This window comes from Bos grunniens, chromosome 28 (assembly GCF_055505025.1).
Source record: "Bos grunniens cultivar Pamir isolate PY7600 chromosome 28, Bosgru_T2T1.0, whole genome shotgun sequence".
Classification (NCBI taxonomy): domain Eukaryota; kingdom Metazoa; phylum Chordata; class Mammalia; order Artiodactyla; family Bovidae; genus Bos; species Bos grunniens.
The window spans coordinates 16,207,467-16,225,226 of record NC_141192.1 but is presented as its reverse complement, the minus strand read 5'-3'; the positions used below and the strand labels follow the sequence as shown (position 1 = coordinate 16,225,226).

Below are 17,760 nucleotides of genomic sequence, written 5' to 3'. Positions count from 1 at the left end.
ATCTTTGTTTTTTTTCCTCAAGGTATTTGATGAGAGGGCAGCTAACTTTGAAAACCATTCAGGAAGGCTTGGGGCCACAGCAGAGAAGGCGGCTGCTGTTGGAACTGCTAATAAATCAACAGTGGAAGGCATTCAGGCCTCAGTGAAGACAGCCCGAGAACTTACACCCCAGGTGAGTTTCGCTCCCTTTTTATCATGTAAGTTCACACCGTAGTGAGTAAAGGAGGTTAACTACAGAAGAGTTTCTATACATTTTTGAACACTTATTATTATAAAATATCATGAAGAAACCCCACATTTACCCTTAGTGTCAATAAAATCATTTTTATATTGTTTGAATTTTTTTTACAATGATATGATTAGTTTTGAAAGTAGAAGAAACTAGTAAAGTACCCCCCTCCCATACAGAATTAGAGAAAAATTTGATAATCTTGAGAGGTTAGTTGGTTTTGATTTTAGAGTTTATGCCTTTCCATACGTCTCTTTGAGGCTATTTAAACATTTTTAGTTGTTTTATACTTAGTTTTCTTTTCTCTTTAATTATATAACCAAGATATACCAGACTGTGAACAGAATATTGGAAGAGTGGGAACAAAAGAAAACAAATCGGACAGGAATTAAAATTCTAGTACATGATAGATGTTCTTTAAAAAAAATCAGTTCAATGTCATTTAGTGTGATGTTTGTGCATTTTTTTTCTTTCAGTTGAATTATAGAAACTTTATTATTTTTTCACTTATTTACTCAGCATATATTTCTTAAATGCCTGTGATACATTAGAAACTGTCTTGGCTTTACAGATTTGTGATACTAGATGTGGTGGGAGCTTGTAAGCAGAGACAGGGGACATTTAGCATGTCCCTTCATTGTTCAGCTTTTATCCATGTGGCATGTTAAAAGTTAGAGTCTCTTGAAAAATCAAACATGTCCGTAAAACATGAGTGTATCTAACTTTCGTGAAAAAGTTCCATAAAACATGAAGAATAAAATACAGAATTTCTGTATAAAACCGAGATTCCTAAAAAACAGAAACACAGCATTAGGCTTAACACACCAACTGTAAAAAGAACCAGGACTTTGGAGACAGATCTGGACTTGAATCCTTTCCTCATATGTAAACAGAGGGAACTCTTTCCTAGTGGATTGCTTTGAAAATTCAGATGTTTATATGTTATACAGCCTATAATTTATCAAATACTCAGTAAATGTTAGTTCCTTCCTCTAGAGCTGTAACTGACTAGCTAAGAGCTCTTGAGCAAGTGACTTCAATTTTCTGTGTCTTGGTTTTTGCAGCTGTGAAATGGAGAAATTACTGTCCTGTCTCTCTCACAGGCTTGTTGTGAGGATTCAGCCTGATAATGGATGTGAAAGTACTTTGTTAACTATAGACAGTTGTTTTTAGTAAATATTCATAAATCTGTTAATAGTATCTTTTTAAATGGTACTTTTTTAGATGGAAGGACATGGAGGGCTTAAGTATTTGTCTGTTTTGTGTATGTTTGGAAGTATCAAGCAAACACTCCTTTACTATGTTACTTTATTAGCTGAGCTGCTTATCAGACCAAGACTAAAGTGTTTGGCGTTAAAGGAGACTCGCCGACTTTTGGCCTTAGAGTGCCACCTGCAGGTGAAGAGGGGGAAGCTTCACTCAAGGCTTGTGTTTGAGAGGGAAGGTGCTCTTGGTGTTTCAAGGTTGCTTTGTTATTCCCAGGTGGTCTCAGCCGCTCGCATCTTACTTAGGAATCCTGGAAATCAAGCTGCTTATGAACATTTTGAGACCATGAAGAACCAGTGGATCGATAATGTTGAAAAAATGACAGGTAGCGTTGTGTGCAAAAATCTTGCTGTCTAATCCATGAGAAACAAGTTCTGAGAAACTCAGGCAGGACCGGTTATGTTACTAAGCTGTAATTGGATAAAGGGACTGTCATGTGCCTGACAGTGTACTTGGCCCTGATTAAGGCCTCTGAGCAGCGGTGGCTTCTCATTCAAGCCTTGCAACTTTGTCCAAAGAGAGACTCTTTGAGCCCCTTTGATTTTAATGCCGCCCTCCCAGTGTGATGTTTATTGTTACAGTTCCTATCTTCTCTGAATAGTGCCTTGTCTCTGTCTGAGCTGGGGTTTGGTTTCAGAGGCTGAGAGGCAGTGTTTGTGGATACAGTAAGTGTCCCTGTCATTTTCAACGGGTTCACATTTCAAGGAACCACAATAGCTACCATTTAATACAACTTGTCTCAGAATTTCCTCCAACTTATCGACTACGTAGTTTTTTCTTTTTTAAAAAGGAGACACCAACAACCAACAGACCTGTGTCTGTGCAGTAGAAGTGGCATCTCTGAGTCTTCTTCATTCTCTGTGGAGGGAGGGATGGGAGAGGAAGAGATGAGGAAGGTAGGCGCTCCAGCTTCCCTGCACGACCTGCTGGGACAGGGGTCCATAGCAGCCAGTGATGAAAGTGGAGCTCCTTGGGCATATGAAGACAGGTAACAGAAACAAGAAACAGGCTGTTAAGGTTACTGGAATCCACTGCGTGGCTCATCTTGGGCACCACAAGCTGCCAACAAGCAACAGATGGCTGGGGAGTGAGACGGGAGGAGAAAACATTCTTAACAGATAATGTGGTGCTGATGCAGCGAAGGTTTCAGACACAATTCTGGTTTCCTCCTGATGTGAAAGCGTTTCTGGGTGTCTGTGGTAGATATAAGAAGGCTGGGACCACGGTTGGTAAAAATGCTCTGAATCTGTTTGGCCTCCTGGGCTACATTCTTACTCCCCCGCCGACCCCCCTCCAGTGGTGCTTTTGATTGTGTAAGAAGGACTTTGAGCTGAAGGTGAGAATTATGAGTGTTGTCCGTTCACGTGAGTGGGCATCAGGGTTTTGGAGTCTCTATTCTTGTAAAATAGAAACTAAATTCCATTTCTATTCTCTGGACAGGGCTGGTGGACGAAGCCATTGACACTAAATCTCTGTTGGATGCTTCCGAAGAAGCAATTAAAAAAGACCTGGACAAGTGTAAAGTTGCCATGGCCAACATTCAGCCTCAGATGCTGGTCGCCGGGGCAACCAGCATTGCTCGTCGGGCCAACCGAATCCTGCTGGTGGCTAAGAGGGAGGTGGAGAACTCTGAGGATCCCAAATTCCGTGAGGCTGTGAAAGCTGCCTCTGATGAATTGAGCAAAACCATCTCCCCAATGGTGGTGGATGCAAAGGCCGTGGCAGGAAACATTTCTGACCCTGGTAAGCAATGCATGGTGTGGTTCACCTCACCTGAGAGGTTAATTCAGGCAGCTGATAGGGAGGGAAAAGAAGATGCACCCCAAAATGCCCACATGCAAAGTCTTGGAGGAAAAACTATAGCCTGCTAGTTTGAGAATGCTAGATTAATCTTTTTCTGTTCAAAATATGTTGGACAGAATATTTCCTGAAGTGTTGGCAGGGTTATCATAAGTTAGTTTCTCTGGAGCAGCTTCTCTGCACTTTCTTCATGTAGTCTGACTAAATAGCTCCTTCTCCTATTGAATCATTATTTTGGAAATTTCTCAAAAGATGCATAATAACCAATTTATCAACCATTTAACTTATATCACTTGCATAACTTCTGCTTTTCTTAAAATGCTTTTTCTCTAGACAACATTCTTTATTTCTGTCAAATTTGGAGGACCTGAGTTGACCTGTGGGTCTCCTAGGTGATTATCTTGATCCTACACCAAAGAATTTGGGTTTTCATTAGCTGAATTTTGGTCATGTTTTCTTTGCTGCTGAAGATGTGTCACTCCTTTCTGGTAGGAACCATCTGAATTCCTTCCTTCTGTGAACCTCCAGTGATTCTAGCCTCTTCTCTGAGTAGGACCCACTCAGTGTGAGAGAGTGGGAAGAAGGGGCTGCCCTCTTCATCCCTAGCCCAGGCAAAGTCTACCTCGTTTTCCCAACCCACCATCACTAAAGACGTGCTCAGTTTCCTAATTGGAGTTTCTAATAGTTTGAGCGGCTTCCCAGGTGACACTCAGTGGTAAAGAATCTGCCTGCCAATACAGGAGACATGGGTTCAATCCCTGGATTGGGAAGATCCTCTGGAGAAGGGAATGGCAAACTGCCCCAGTATTCTTGCCTGTAAAATCCCACGGACAGAGGAGCCTGGCGCGCTACCGTCCATTGGGTTGTGAAAGAATTGGACACAACTTAGTGACTAAACAACAGAAATAGTTTGAGTAAATTCTTTAATTCTGGGTGACTGGATACAGTAGCAGCAGCTCAGTGTAAGGGCTAATATGCTGAATGCCAAATGGAGCAAAGGAGTAGGGAGGGAGAAAGGTGAGAAGTACTCCAGGGAAAGTCTGCCCCATCTGAAAGTGACATCTCCCCTGTTCTGAGTGGGGCTGCTTATCTCTTGACTGCTTTATCATGAGAGGTGATGAGCACCACCTGATCCCAAAGTGTTCCTGCCCAGGAGTGTCCCGAGTGCTTGTCAGCTGTCCAGGCAAGAAGGTCCCCTGAGCACTACAGGGAACAGCTGGTTTGTGCTGCTTCTGACTGTTTGCAGGACTCAGGGCATCTGCCTTGCTCTTACCTCCCTTCCCTTTCAGTCACTGCCTGTGCCACTTACTGGCAGCTTCACACCCAGCTTTTGTTACTGAAAACCAGTTCTTCTGGACAGACAGTGCTCCAGGGTACTGACCTACCCAACTGAAAGTGAGGGTGTCTGTGTTTAGGACTGCAAAAGAGCTTCCTGGACTCAGGATACCGGATCCTAGGAGCTGTGGCCAAGGTCAGAGAAGCCTTCCAACCACAGGAGCCTGACTTCCCGCCTCCTCCACCAGACCTTGAACAGCTCCGAGTAAGTAAATCCAGATACATGGGGAGAACTGAGCAGCAGGGTGTTGGGACTGTAGTGGCAGAGAGGTAGTCTGCTCCGGAGCCGCTGTCACTAGGTGGCTTTGTTTTATTTTACTTGAATCTCAAAGGCACAACTCAGCTTTCATTCTTGAATCTAGAGGAGTCCTAACCCAGTGCCTATGCATTGGGTGTGCTGGGTAAGTGGAGAGTCTGTGGTGTTGGTCTGCTTTGATGGGGAGTGACTGGAGCAGAGGAGCTGGCTATGGTCAGTGTGAATGTGATGAGTGATGAGTTAGTGGGGTAGGTTGGTGAGGAGTGGGAAAATAGCTGTATTGGAAATAGCTTGTCCTTAGGAATAGCTTATCAAGGCAATAATTTGATTTAATGTCCTGATTTACTTTCCCATATTTAATGTCCCAAATTTGCTTTCCCGTATTTAAGTTTCTGAGTTTGTTGAGGACAAATTTGAGTGATTGTGCCCAGAGCTAATGACCAGTGCTTCCCTAGCCACCAACACTTCTTTTTTGACTTGATTCTTTCCATTTGATGGACTGTGGGTGGGTGGTTAGAGTCAGGAGATGGCTCTTCTGGGGAATGGATTCTTACGGGATCAACAGAGTCCTGACATTTGGAATCAAGAACTTAGAAGTCATTTGGTCTAGGCACTCCTCATTGGTAAATGAGGAACCCAAGGCCCTGGGGAGAAGTTCCATGCTTATGCAGCTGCCCCTGAACTCTGGTCCGAAGTTAAGACCAGAATTTAGATCTTCTTTGAGGCTCTTTGGCTCGGTATTGCCATGCATGCCTCCCTGGGATATGTCCAAGACAGTAGCTGCTAGTTTTTTGTGAAGAAAAAAGGAGGAAAATATGCTTCTGTTGAGACTGAAGCAGGTGGCCCTCGTGCTCAGTGTGGATGATTGTGAATGTGGGTGACTTTTCTGGGGATACTTTTTTTTTATTTAAGAAAAAAAAAAAAAACTTGTTCATTTTTAATTGAAGAATAATTGCTTTACAGTATTGTTTTGGTTTCTGCCATACATCAACATGAATAAGCCATAGGTATACATATATCCCCTCCATCTTGAACTTCCTTCCTACCTCCCACCCCATCCCACCCCTCTAGGTTGTCACAGCCCCAGTTTCAGTTCCCTGAGGCATACAGCAAATTTCCATGGCTATCCACTTTACATATGGTAGTGTGTATATTTCCATGCAACTCTCTCCATTCATCCCGTGTCCACACGTCCCGACCTCCCAGGGTCCACAGTCTGTTCTCTGTGTCTGCATCTCCACCGCTGCCTTGCAAAGAGGTTCTTCATTACTGTCTTCCTAGATTCCATATATATGTGTTAATATATGATATTTGTTTTTCTCTTTCTGATTTACTTCACTCTGTATGATAATGCTCTGGGTTCATCCACCTCGTTAGAACTGACTCAAATGTGTTCTTTTTTATGGCTGAGTAATATTCCATTGTGTATGTACCACAGCTTCTTTATCCATTCATCTGTCGATGGACACCTAAGTTGCTTCTATGAACCAGCTATTTGTAAATAGTGCTGCAGTGAACATTGGGGAACATGTGTCTTTTTCAATTATGGTTTTCTCAGGGTATATGCTGGGGATGCTTTTTAGAGGAAAGGAAAGGATTCTAGTGGGATAGTTCCTAGGACTTTACTTATAACCTAGCAATTCTTTCTTAGCTGACAGATGAGCTTGCTCCTCCCAAACCACCTCTGCCTGAGGGTGAGGTCCCTCCACCCAGGCCCCCACCACCGGAGGAGAAGGATGAAGAATTCCCTGAGCAGAAAGCCGGGGAGGTGATTAACCAGCCAATGATGATGGCTGCCAGGCAGCTCCACGATGAAGCTCGCAAGTGGTCCAGCAAGGTAAGTAGTGACGCTCTTCTTGCTGAGAAAGGATGAAGAGCCGACACACAGCCCAGGAAGTCTTTTTGGAAAATCACCCTCTCTCTGCTTTGGTTTGTGTTGCTGCCAGGAGCAGGATCCTCTTCTTTCTTGTGATTTAGTGAGATGTTTCTGGTACTTGATGGTTTCTCCTTCTAGCAGCTCAAGTGAGAGCTAGGACACCTGTGGTTTGAGACGAAGGTTCCTTTCCTCTTTCCTCTGGAGTATCAGCTCCCCTGATGGTGGACATTTAGTCTCTAAGAACTTTCTCTTCTTTCTTGGGGTCACTGAATGTTTTTAGATGCTCTCTTGGTAATTATCCACACTCTAAACATGGCACAGTCTTCTGTGGGCTCTGCTATAGCTATATGAAATATTTTCATTTTCCTTCTCTTTTCTCATAGAAGCAGATATTTGGTATCTTAAAAGCTTTGTCCTTTGTCCTGTTATCAGAATCATCTTACCCTTCAATTCAAGACAGCTTCAGGCTAACTCCAACAGATCTGGAAGTGTAAATGTTAAGGTGGTTGGTGAACATTTGGATGCTATAGCAGTCATGCCCCATGAATAACTTTTGCCTGCGTGCATATCGGTTGTGTCTGACTCTTTGCAGTCCCATGGACTGTAGCTTGCCAGGCTCCTCTGCCCTTTCAATTTTCCAGGCGAGAATACTGGAGTGGGTTGCTATTTTCTCTTCCAGGGGATCTTCTCCACCCAGGGATCAAGTCTGTGTCTCTTGTGTCTCCTGCATTAGCAGGTGGATTCTTTACCACTGAGTCACTTGGGAAGCCCCTATTTGGCTCTAAATGATGAAAAGTGAGTGGTAACCTTTCTAGATAAGAGTTAAATTTATTTGTTAGTTTTAAGTCAGTTGTGTTTCTACTATGACCCTACATCTTTATTCCCAACATCTATTTTCCTCTTTTTCTTTTTACACTCTCCGTCATCTCAAGCTCTTGTATTGAATGTAGTTCCCAAGGGACCTCCCGCACATGCATCTGATCTTGGGTTTTTTTCAGGCTGGGAATTTGCCCTTGGTTTTTTTAACTCTGTATTTTTCTGAACTGTTAGCTGTGAGTCCAGCTTCACAGAAGGAATGGTGACCTTGCTGGTGTTGGTCTTGACCTGTGGACTTACTTACAATCATATCTCTCCAACAGGGGCATGCATACCCCTGGGACCGTTAGCAGAGTCCCAGTGCATGTGGGGGAGTTGAGTGGGGGTGACAGTGAAGGTTGGTTTTACGTAAAGATTTTAAAGAAAATTTATTTATTTATTTGGCCATACCTCATGGCCTGTGAGCTCTTAGTTCCCTGACCAGGAATCGAACCCAGTCCCCAACAGTGAAAGCACTATGTCCTAACCACTGGACCGCCAGGGAATTTCCTAAAGAAAATTTAAATTTCATTACAATAAACCCAAGTACATTGTTCATAGGAACACAAAATATACATGAATTGTAAAGATAAACATAAACCTTGAGGGGTGGACAGCACTGGCCTAGATGTTTACCCCACTCTGCCATTTGTCACCAGAAGTCCTTAAATCTGACTGTGTCTGCTGGTTTGCCTCTGGGGGTTGCTGACTTCAAGCTGTGTGAAGTCAGTAGTTACTTGAACCATGTGTGTTTAGGGAGGTGAGGAGTGGGGTGTGTTTGTTTCTATCAGTCTGTCTTTGTACACTCTGGGACTCTGAACCCCACTCAGGAGTGGGCTGGCCTTACCTCTAAGGAATGGGGATGAGTCCTGGTTGAGACAGTTTAGGTGAAAGGATTTAGAAGGTACCTACACCACATGTTGGCGCTGAGTCCTCCAAGTTATTAGTCATTTTTTGGAGGCAGGCTTCCTGTGCGGATTAAGATTTTTAGGAGTTATAGCAACCTCAAATTAAATTTGACACAAACTCTTACTTTCTCTTGGTTAGAGATGTTTGTAATCTGAGATTACATACTCTGAGATGTTTGATATAAAGAACCCGTGTTTGTCATTCTTTTTTTTTGCCATTCTTTATATCAGTGGTTTGGCTTCACTGGGGGCAGTTCCTTTCATTTTCTTTCCCCCTCAACCTATTTTTAGCATCTGATCTCCCTGCTTCCTCCCTGGGCTTTCAGAATCCCATCCCTGGTATTAAATTAATTGTCTCCCCCAACACACACAGGTCCCATTCTCTCATGGGCATCAACTTAGAGCTCCTCTGAACTCAGCCTTGGTCAGTTGACAAGGCCATGCATTAATTATCTGTGGACTGTGTAAACTGAGTTTGGGCTGAGTGCAATTGGAGAGATTTAGGTTGTACCCAAAGAGTAGCTTGAGGAGGCAGTTCTAGTGATGGATGCAAAGTGAGATTGTGAAGCGTTGTCTCTGAGGACCTCAGATAGGGACAACTGCTCTGAAGTATGTTTTCCCTAAGGTGGATGCTAGATGAGGTGTCTTCTCGAGGCTACTTCTAGCTGGGTGACTATGGGGTATTTGATAAGCCCGCTTCACTCAGCGTTGTGTTTTCCTTTCCTCTTTCCTGATTTGATATCTGTTGCTTCCAGTTTATTATTTTAGATTCTGGGACTCTTAACCCCAGCAAGAAAAAAAAATTTTGTGTCTGGTAGAGCTGACCCAAGATACCTTCTGTGTCCAGGAAACTGTAGAACAGTGTCCATATGAGTCAGCAGGTTTTCACTTTGTTCTGTTCAAAGCAACTTGTGTGGCCGCATTTACTTTTCCCCTCTGAATTCCTTTTAAAGTTAATAAGCTACTATTGATTGTTTGTTTGGCTTCTCAAAAATGTTCTGACCCGAGAATTACTCTTTGGTAGTAAGTGTATTAAAAAGGAATGCCACTTTCTTTCTTTGTATAAATATGTCTCTGGAAACCTTTGCTACTGGAGTAAGCAAGCCTCTTTCCCTTGCTATGAGCAGATTGGTGCTGGAGGCTGAGAATTCCCTTTCTGCAGAGCTTGGCTCATCGGACTCCTGGAGGGAATCCATTTTCTTTCCCATCCTAGGCGAGCTTGGGTTACTAAATCAGCTGAAGCTCAGTTTCCCAAGCCCTACTGCTCTTACTAACACTGTCCCTGTTTCTCATCCTTCCTGCCATCGACCAAGCCGGGTAACCCAGCCGCTAAGGTGGGTATAAGTGTTGTAGCTGAGGCAGAGGCGGCTGATGCTGTTGGGTTCCCTGTCCCCCCTGACATGGAAGACGATTACGAACCTGAGCTGCTGTTAATGCCATCCAATCAGCCGGTCAACCAGCCCATTCTGGCCGCGGCTCAGTCATTGCATCGGGAAGCTACCAAGTGGTCTAGTAAGGTACTGATGAGCGCCCCCCAGTGGGGCTGCTCCCTATGCATCCGGCCATGTGCAGCCTTGACACATTGCATCACTCATGATCTGTGCGGGTCCTGTGAGTCTGGGCCGGGTGGGCATCTGTCTGTTTGCACCTTGTTGTTAGGACTGGCTTCACAAGTTTCATAGGTCTGCGAATGCCAGATTAATTGGATTGCATTCATGTTTAGGGGTTAGAGAGAGATAGGGTCACTTTTTGAAAGGATTCCTTTTCTTATTGACCTTGTGGCCGACATTGGAACCTTAAATCCCTTGGGAAGCTGTGGATGCGTCTCTCAATGACTTTCAGGTCAGGAACCACTATAGACCATTAAGAGGTCATCCGGCCTGATCATTGGGCTTTGCCTGCCCCCCATCCCCAGCTCCTCTCCGCTGACCTCTCACTGATGGCTCCGGCAGAGTTGATCAGGGTGAGAAGCAGCTTTACATGGCAGGGTTTCTGGGAAGGACTGCTTGCTGTCCTGCACTTGGCTGCGTGGCAGATGCTGGCCTTAAGGGGTACCCACAGGGAAGGGAGCTTCACTGACTGCTTGATCAGGGGTTTCAGTGGGCCAGGGTGTGGGAGTGGGGAAGAGAGAGGGCTCAAGGCTGCAGGACAGGAACCAACAGAGCTCTGGCCTTAGGGAGTAGAGGATGGGGATCATTACATTTTCCCCTTTGAAGGTGGCATGTTGCAAGAAGAAAGGTTTTGAGGAGTGATGGGTGATAAATAACTAACCCTGGCACAACACTATCCTCTAACCAAGGTCATGAAATCCTGGAATGATCCCAGGTCTGCAGTGGAAGAGGTGGGCCTAGCCAACCTTGTCTAACATACTCCTGTTCTCATGAGTTCTTCCCAAACTGTGTTCTCTCTGGCCTCGACGACTGCCTGGGAGGTTACGCACCCCCTCGTGTAAATAATCAGCCACTTCCTGGTGCCTGTGGATGCCTCTCACAGAGCACCCTGCCGTGGCATGGTTTGTGTATGCCTCACTGCATTGTCTAGAAACTGGAAAGCATGAGGGGAGAAATGCAGAGGGCCTGGCCTTTTAGGTAGTTTTGAACACTGCATTTATTATTTTTGCTTGCTATCAGCCAAAAGATGAGCCTTTTGAAGGCATAAAGTAAATTACTTGTACATTATGACCCATGAGGGTTATAATGAACCAAAATGCCAAATCTAAGATAAGCTGCTATTAGTTGCCGGAGTTCCAGTTACAGCTTGACACATGATTTTTATTTTCCCAAAGCCTCCCCCAGCATCCTCTTAGCTGAAAGTTTCTTTAATTGAAGCCACTTAGCTGAGGGGACTGAAGAATTGATTTTTGGTCTTTTTAAACATGAAGAATGAAAATAACATGCTCCTTTAGGCTGACAGTACAAACAAGAGGCAGTAAACAGAGGGAAGGAGCTGTTTAGGTCAGAAAAATTTTTTTTTCACCAAGGCTAATAGTAGTTACTTGGTTTAAATTCTAGTTCAGCAGCGGCAATCCTTGGCCGCTATTTGTAAGAAGGGTCAGGTTGAAGAGGATGATTTCAGCATCTGGAAAGGCTCATCTGTATTTTTCCCTTCAGGCCAACTGTACTGCTTTCCCCCCACAGAGAGGAAAATGCCTGTTTAACCCATTCCTTGGGCCCACTCCCATTTTATTGACATGATTAACCTGGAGATGCTGATGTGCTTGTTTAGTGCTATGCCTGGGGCTCACATGTTGCCCTTTCAGATTAATATCCAAGTCCTCCTTTTTTCGGTCCAGTGATCTCTCTCTGTCTCTCTCACTCTCACTGAATGCTAGGGTGAGTGCCCTGGCTTACTCTTCTCTTTACTTCTCCTCTGCTGTCCGTTTCACTCAAGAATAGCCTGTGTATTCTCTTCTCACCTCCCAGAGGGCTGCTAGAGCAGCAGGCTCCCTCCCCTCTTCTCTGCTTCTACTTCGCTCCCTAACTTGGCCAGAGTATGGGCTGAGCTCACTCTGTGTCTCGCGTCTCTCCAGGGCAATGACATCATTGCAGCAGCCAAGCGCATGGCTCTGTTGATGGCTGAGATGTCTCGACTGGTCAGAGGGGGCAGCGGCACCAAGCGGGCACTGATTCAGTGTGCCAAGGACATCGCCAAGGCCTCAGATGAGGTGACTCGGTTGGCCAAGGAGGTTGCCAAGCAGTGCACAGATAAGCGGATTAGAACCAACCTTTTACAGGTACTCAGGAAAAGTGTGTGTATGTGTGTGTGTGTTGGGGGAGGGGGGGAGGAGGGCAGTGGCAGGGGTAGGGAGAAAAGCAGGAGAGAGAAATCCGGGTGAGCAAGGAGGAAGAGGCACCTCATGAAAGAAATAGCAGAAAGGGGAAATATGCATGTGAGTTTGGGAAAGACAGAGTTGGAAAAGTGTATTTCTGAATCAAATGAAAGAATTTTAATGCTTCCATTTTTGGACAAAGAGACTAGACTGATTCTAGGGGGAAAACAAATGGAATTCTGCTGCTGATACATTGAATGCCTTCTGCATGCCAGCCACTGAGAGTAAGAGGTGGATAAGTCTCGCCCTCAAGGAGCTTGCAGGCAAGAAAAACATAGAAACATACTCAATTGAGTTTTCTCTTTTAGGTATGCGAGCGAATCCCAACCATAAGCACCCAGCTCAAAATCCTGTCCACGGTGAAGGCCACCATGCTGGGTCGGACCAACATAAGCGACGAGGAGTCCGAGCAGGTACGTACCTGCTGCTTCTGATTTCTCACCAGCAGCTTCTGTGCCCCTTTAGGGTGATTTAATTCAGCCTTGAGGAATGAGTATTCAGTACATGGTATGGAGTCTTCAGCTCTCTCAAAAGGGCATCTGTGTTGGAGAGATGCATCAGAAATTTGGAAAGGAAAGTGAAAAGCTCTTGTGCAACTTCTGTCATTTTACAAATAAGAAATTGAGGGTTAGGGAGGTTGAGTGAATCAGCAGCAGTTAGGACTCCACTCAGTTCTTTTTCTCCCTGGAATAGGCTTGGCTCTTTAGAGGCCTCTAGGGTGTGTTCAGTCCTGCCCACTGGACCTTTTCGGCTGGAGAATTCCTGCTTCCTTGCCCTCTGGATTATAAGTACCTCAGGGAGGATGAACAGCACTGTCTTTTCAGGGGCATGAGGTGGTTAGGCCTGTGGTGAGGTGGAAATGAAATCTCAAAGGAGGTGCTTCTCTTTTGTTTTTTTTTGACAGATATTGAAATAAAGATGGTGGGAATGTTTGCTTAAAGTGTTTCTTGTATGTATTTTGGCAATCCCAGTTTGTTCTCTTCCCTGCCTCCTGGAAATGTGGCTCAGGTCTTTCAGAAAGCCATCATTTGAACACCTCTTCCTCTCCTAAACTCCCTCCAATAGGCTGTGCTGTGAGCCAGACTTCCAATTTCTTCTTATGGAAGATAGCACATCTTTTGTTGAACTGCCCAGACAAGGCTTATCATACATTGGAATATGTATGCGGCACTGCATAACGTGCTATGTAGAGGAGTTAACAAAAGACACAGTCCCTCTCCTTGGAGAAGTCTGGGCCAGGAGACAGGGAAGGAGCACTTGAGAGGAGGCAAGGAGGCTACTTCTCTTGGGGTCAACAGTGCTGCCTTAACTACCATGTTTTAGTTCACTAGCTCTCACCTTAACCCTCTCGTCCCCTAAACCACGCAAACTGGATCTTCACCTGTAACTTCCGTGTATTCTAGGCAGGGTTTGGGCACTCGGCTATTTCCTGTCAGGTGATCTCTTCTGCCCCAAGGAAAGGAAATAGAAAAGACAAGGAAGGAAGGGGAAGACTCAAGAATTTCCAACCTTATCATTTAATCAGTTAACCAACAAAAATGTATCTTGGGAGTGTCTACTATGTTCCATTATTCTAGTAGAAAAAGAAACTGACAATGTGGTAGAACGGAAGAGACACAGGACTGCAAGGTAGAAATTGGAGGCCTCATCCTGACTGCTGTGTGAGTTTGGCTGGCAAGTCTCTGAATCTTTCTGGGCCTCAGCCTCTTTATTGACCAAGTGAAAAGATTAACTGATTGGGACTTCTAGTCCATAGTTATGCCTCTCAGAGCCCATAAACCCTCTGATATCACATTCACAAATTTTGTGCATCTGAGCTTTTTTTTCTGGGGAGAATCCACAGCCTTCATTAATCTCACAAAGGATCTATAGCTCAAAAACATATCAGAATTAAAAAAACTACTGGGTTAGTAGATTGATAAGTTACTAATGTGATCTCAGTCCTGTATTTTTTATGTTTAGAAGACTTACTTAGATTTTCATGGATTTATAAGGTGGTTGGTTTACTTGATTACTTTTTCATTCATTCATTAAATATATATGAAATGCCTCGTGTGACAGGCACTGACATAACACCAAAATACAGTAGAGAACAAAACTGACAAAATTGCTTCCCTCATGTTACTTAAATTTTAGATAAAATTAGATAAAACATCAGATGAACCACCTAGATAAAACATATAGTTTATCAGCTAGCGATGACGAGTTCTGTAGAGAAAAATGAACACAGAACTCGAGGGTGAGGCACACTGGGAGTTGGGAAGGTGGTTTGTGACTTAAAATAAGGTGAGCAGGAAAAGCCTCAATAAGGTGATAACTGGGCAGAGAGATCTGAAGGAGGTGAGAAGTGAGCCATTGGGATACCTGAGGGAAGAGCATTCTAGGCAGAGGGGGAGCCCAAGGCAGGGGCTTGTTCAAACATCGGCAAAGGAGTGTACACTAGATGCCATCTGAGAGTGCAGTCCACAATCATTGATGGTCCAGTTTGGGGTTCTTTTTGGCGATCCAGCTATAAACCACCAGTGACGCCAGGCGCAGGTAGGGTAAACCGCATTCCGTTCCTGGCTTAAGCCTGTTTCAGAGGCAGGGCTCCATCAGGGACTCTGAGTAATGGAGAGCTCCTCTTTCCTTGCAGGCCACAGAGATGCTGGTTCACAATGCCCAGAACCTCATGCAGTCTGTGAAGGAGACTGTTCGAGAAGCAGAAGCAGCTTCAATCAAAATTCGAACAGATGCTGGGTTTACTCTGCGCTGGGTTAGAAAGACTCCCTGGTACCAGTAGACACCTGGTTGAACCTGGCTAACACAGAAGCAAGCCCCTGCTGCACAGAACGAAAATGATGTGGTCCCAGGAGCCACCCAAGATTGCTGGGGGGTTGAAAGCCACCATCCTGGCCTGACATACAAATTAGAAAACATTTATACTCTTGTTATGGACACTGAAATGTGTCTCCGTATAAGGCCTGTATTCTCAAACACGGCTTTACTTATGCACACTCTATCCCAATAGGCAGACTGGGTTTCTAGCCCATGGACTTCACATAAGCTCAAAATCCAAGAGTGAACACTAGCCTGACACCCTGCTCTGCCCTTGTTCCCTAGAGGACAGCTCCCTTTCCGCCTCCACCCCCTCATTTTTTCCACTAGGCTCCCAAGACCCAGGGCCCAGGCAAGTCAGTTAAGGAAATCACTGTGCCTCCAACATTTTGGGCTTTCCATGTTGCTGCTGACCCTGCCTGCCTCTCCTGGCTGTGCTTCCTGGGTCTTTTTCAGATGTGAGCTTCACTGCTGCAGGGGAAGGTGGCCTCTGGGGAGCCCCAGCTTGTGGGGCCTGAACTCACTTCCTTCCTTTCCCTAGTTCAATCCTTCTAGTTTCCCACAGTACACAGCCAAATTTCACTTTGTCAGGAGGAAATCACTGTATCATGTGGTTCTGTCTTTACCTCACCCCAGAGCAGTGTCTGTGCTAGGGAACCTTTCCGTCCCACACCCTGCCTTGGCCCGCCAAGGCAGCATCCCCAGAACACACTGTGTGCCCTGGTGCTCTCTGCCACTGGAGAGGCAGAGTAGCCGGGGCGTGGCTCTGCCCACCCTCCTGGCGGGGCCACTCCACGCTTTGTCACTGCCTGCAGAGGTCTACGCTGAGGCCTTATTCATTCATTCTTAGCTCTTACTGTTCTTTCTGAGCTGAAATGCTGCATTTTATTTTTAACTGAATCATGTCTCCTGTCCTGGCTTTTGTATTCTTCCCTCAAACCCTTCCTAGACAAGATTTTAAAGATAAATGTTTGTTTTGTAACTTTGGAAGATCCTTTTTATCCTTTTGAAATTCAGTCCTGAGAATTGGTGCTTGCCCCCAGCAGTGTTTAATGCAAAGGCAATCCTGTCTGAAGGATGCTTCCTACCTAAGGGAGGTGGTACTTGCAGACTGGAATTCTGGCACTCTGGGGGATGAGTCAATGGGAAACAGTCCTCAGAAATTCCTACCTCCCTCAGCCAACACCAACCAAGTCCCTGGCAACCTCCCCTCCCTCCCAAGTACAGCTGTTCAAGGGAGTAATAGGTATAATATTTAATTATCACCGTAAGGTTCCTATTAGCAAAGTGAGAGAAGGGAGCTTTTCCTTTCCTGTACTTTTCACTGCTGTCTAAGCATTCCCCAGCACATGAAACTGTATTTCTTCCCAAAGCCAGAACTGGATGAGTAAAGGAGTAAGACCCTTGCCTGAATGTCTCCCCACCTCAAATGTGTGTTAGATCCTAACATCGAATGTGTAAAACTTGTCTTAAGTTGGTACTGTACACTCAGGCTTCCTCTATTACCTTTTAACTGATGATTTTCAAGGCCCTCAGCATCTTTGTATAGTTGCTTAACTGATATAAATGCAATATTAATGCCTTTAAAGTATGAATCTATGCCAAAGATCACCTTTTGTTTTACTAAGACTACTTAGAGGAAGTAAGAAAAATCATGTTTGCTCTCCAAGTTCTTCCAGTGTTGAGACGCTGGTTTACACTTTACGCCAATGTGCTTTTCTCTAATATCAGTGCTCAAGACACAGTGACACAAACAAACAAACAATCCCTGAATGCTGATTAGAGATATCACCACTGAAAAACTACATTTATAAGCTAGGATTTGTTATATGCAAATATTTTCTGCCTCTTCTGTTTAAAACAATAAAGTACATTTGTATAAAGCTTTAAATGATGGGTACGTTATTTCAGCAAGAACTTAAAACCAATCGATTTATCTTTTGGCTGTGCTGGGTCTTCGTTGCTGCACGAGGGTTTTCTCTGGTTGCGGTGAGCAGGCCACTGCGGTCCTTCTCTTGCTGGGGAGCACAGGCTCTGGAGTGCGCAGGCTTCAGTGGTTGTGGCTAGTGCACTAGGGCATGGGCTCTCACAGTTATGGCACACAGGCTTAGTTTCAGCAAGAACTTTTAGATCAGGCTTCAGTTTTATTCTGAAGAACAGCAAGTGAAGCTAATCCTCAAAAATGAAGAAACTAAAGATTTTTATTTAACCCAGTATTGTACTGGAAGAAGTAGAAACCAGTGGTAATACATTTACTTCACAAGTTCTGTGTAATAAAGGACAACTCTGGGGATTATACACTAGAAGGAGCAGAACTGACAAAGGCTAACAGTAAGAGGCGGAGAAGGCAATGGCACCCCACTCCAGTACTCTTGCCTGGAAAATCCCATGGACAGAGGAGCCTGGTAGGCTGCAGTCCATGGGGTCGCGAAGAGTTGGACATGACTGAGTGACTTCACTTTCACTTTTCACTTTCACGCATTGGAGAAGGGAATGGCAACCCACTCCAGTGTTCTTGCCTGGAGAATCCCAGGGATGGGGGAGCCTGGTGAGATGCCGTCTATGGGGTCGCACAGAGTCGGACACGAC

General features: G+C 44.9%; 1 protein-coding gene across 4 annotated transcripts in view; it reads left to right on the top strand.

The window, feature by feature from the left end:
• Positions 1–17,062, top strand: part of VCL (vinculin) — a 112,618-nt gene extending 95,556 nt beyond the window's left edge. For 2 of the 4 annotated variants that reach the window (XM_086381931.1, XM_086381930.1), the window contains exons 14-22: positions 23–172; positions 1,712–1,820; positions 2,936–3,238; positions 4,711–4,835; positions 6,538–6,723; positions 9,839–10,042; positions 12,055–12,258; positions 12,663–12,767; positions 14,990–17,062. In XM_086381931.1, coding sequence (XP_086238057.1) covers positions 23–172; positions 1,712–1,820; positions 2,936–3,238; positions 4,711–4,835; positions 6,538–6,723; positions 9,839–10,042; positions 12,055–12,258; positions 12,663–12,767; positions 14,990–15,136 — 1,533 coding nt within the window. In that variant the 3' untranslated portion in view covers positions 15,137–17,062. The remainder of the gene's footprint in view (positions 1–22; positions 173–1,711; positions 1,821–2,935; positions 3,239–4,710; positions 4,836–6,537; positions 6,724–9,838; positions 10,043–12,054; positions 12,259–12,662; positions 12,768–14,989) is intronic. The other 2 variants (XM_086381933.1, XM_086381932.1) reach the window with 1 other exon arrangement.
• The last annotated feature ends 698 nt before the right edge of the window (positions 17,063–17,760 follow it).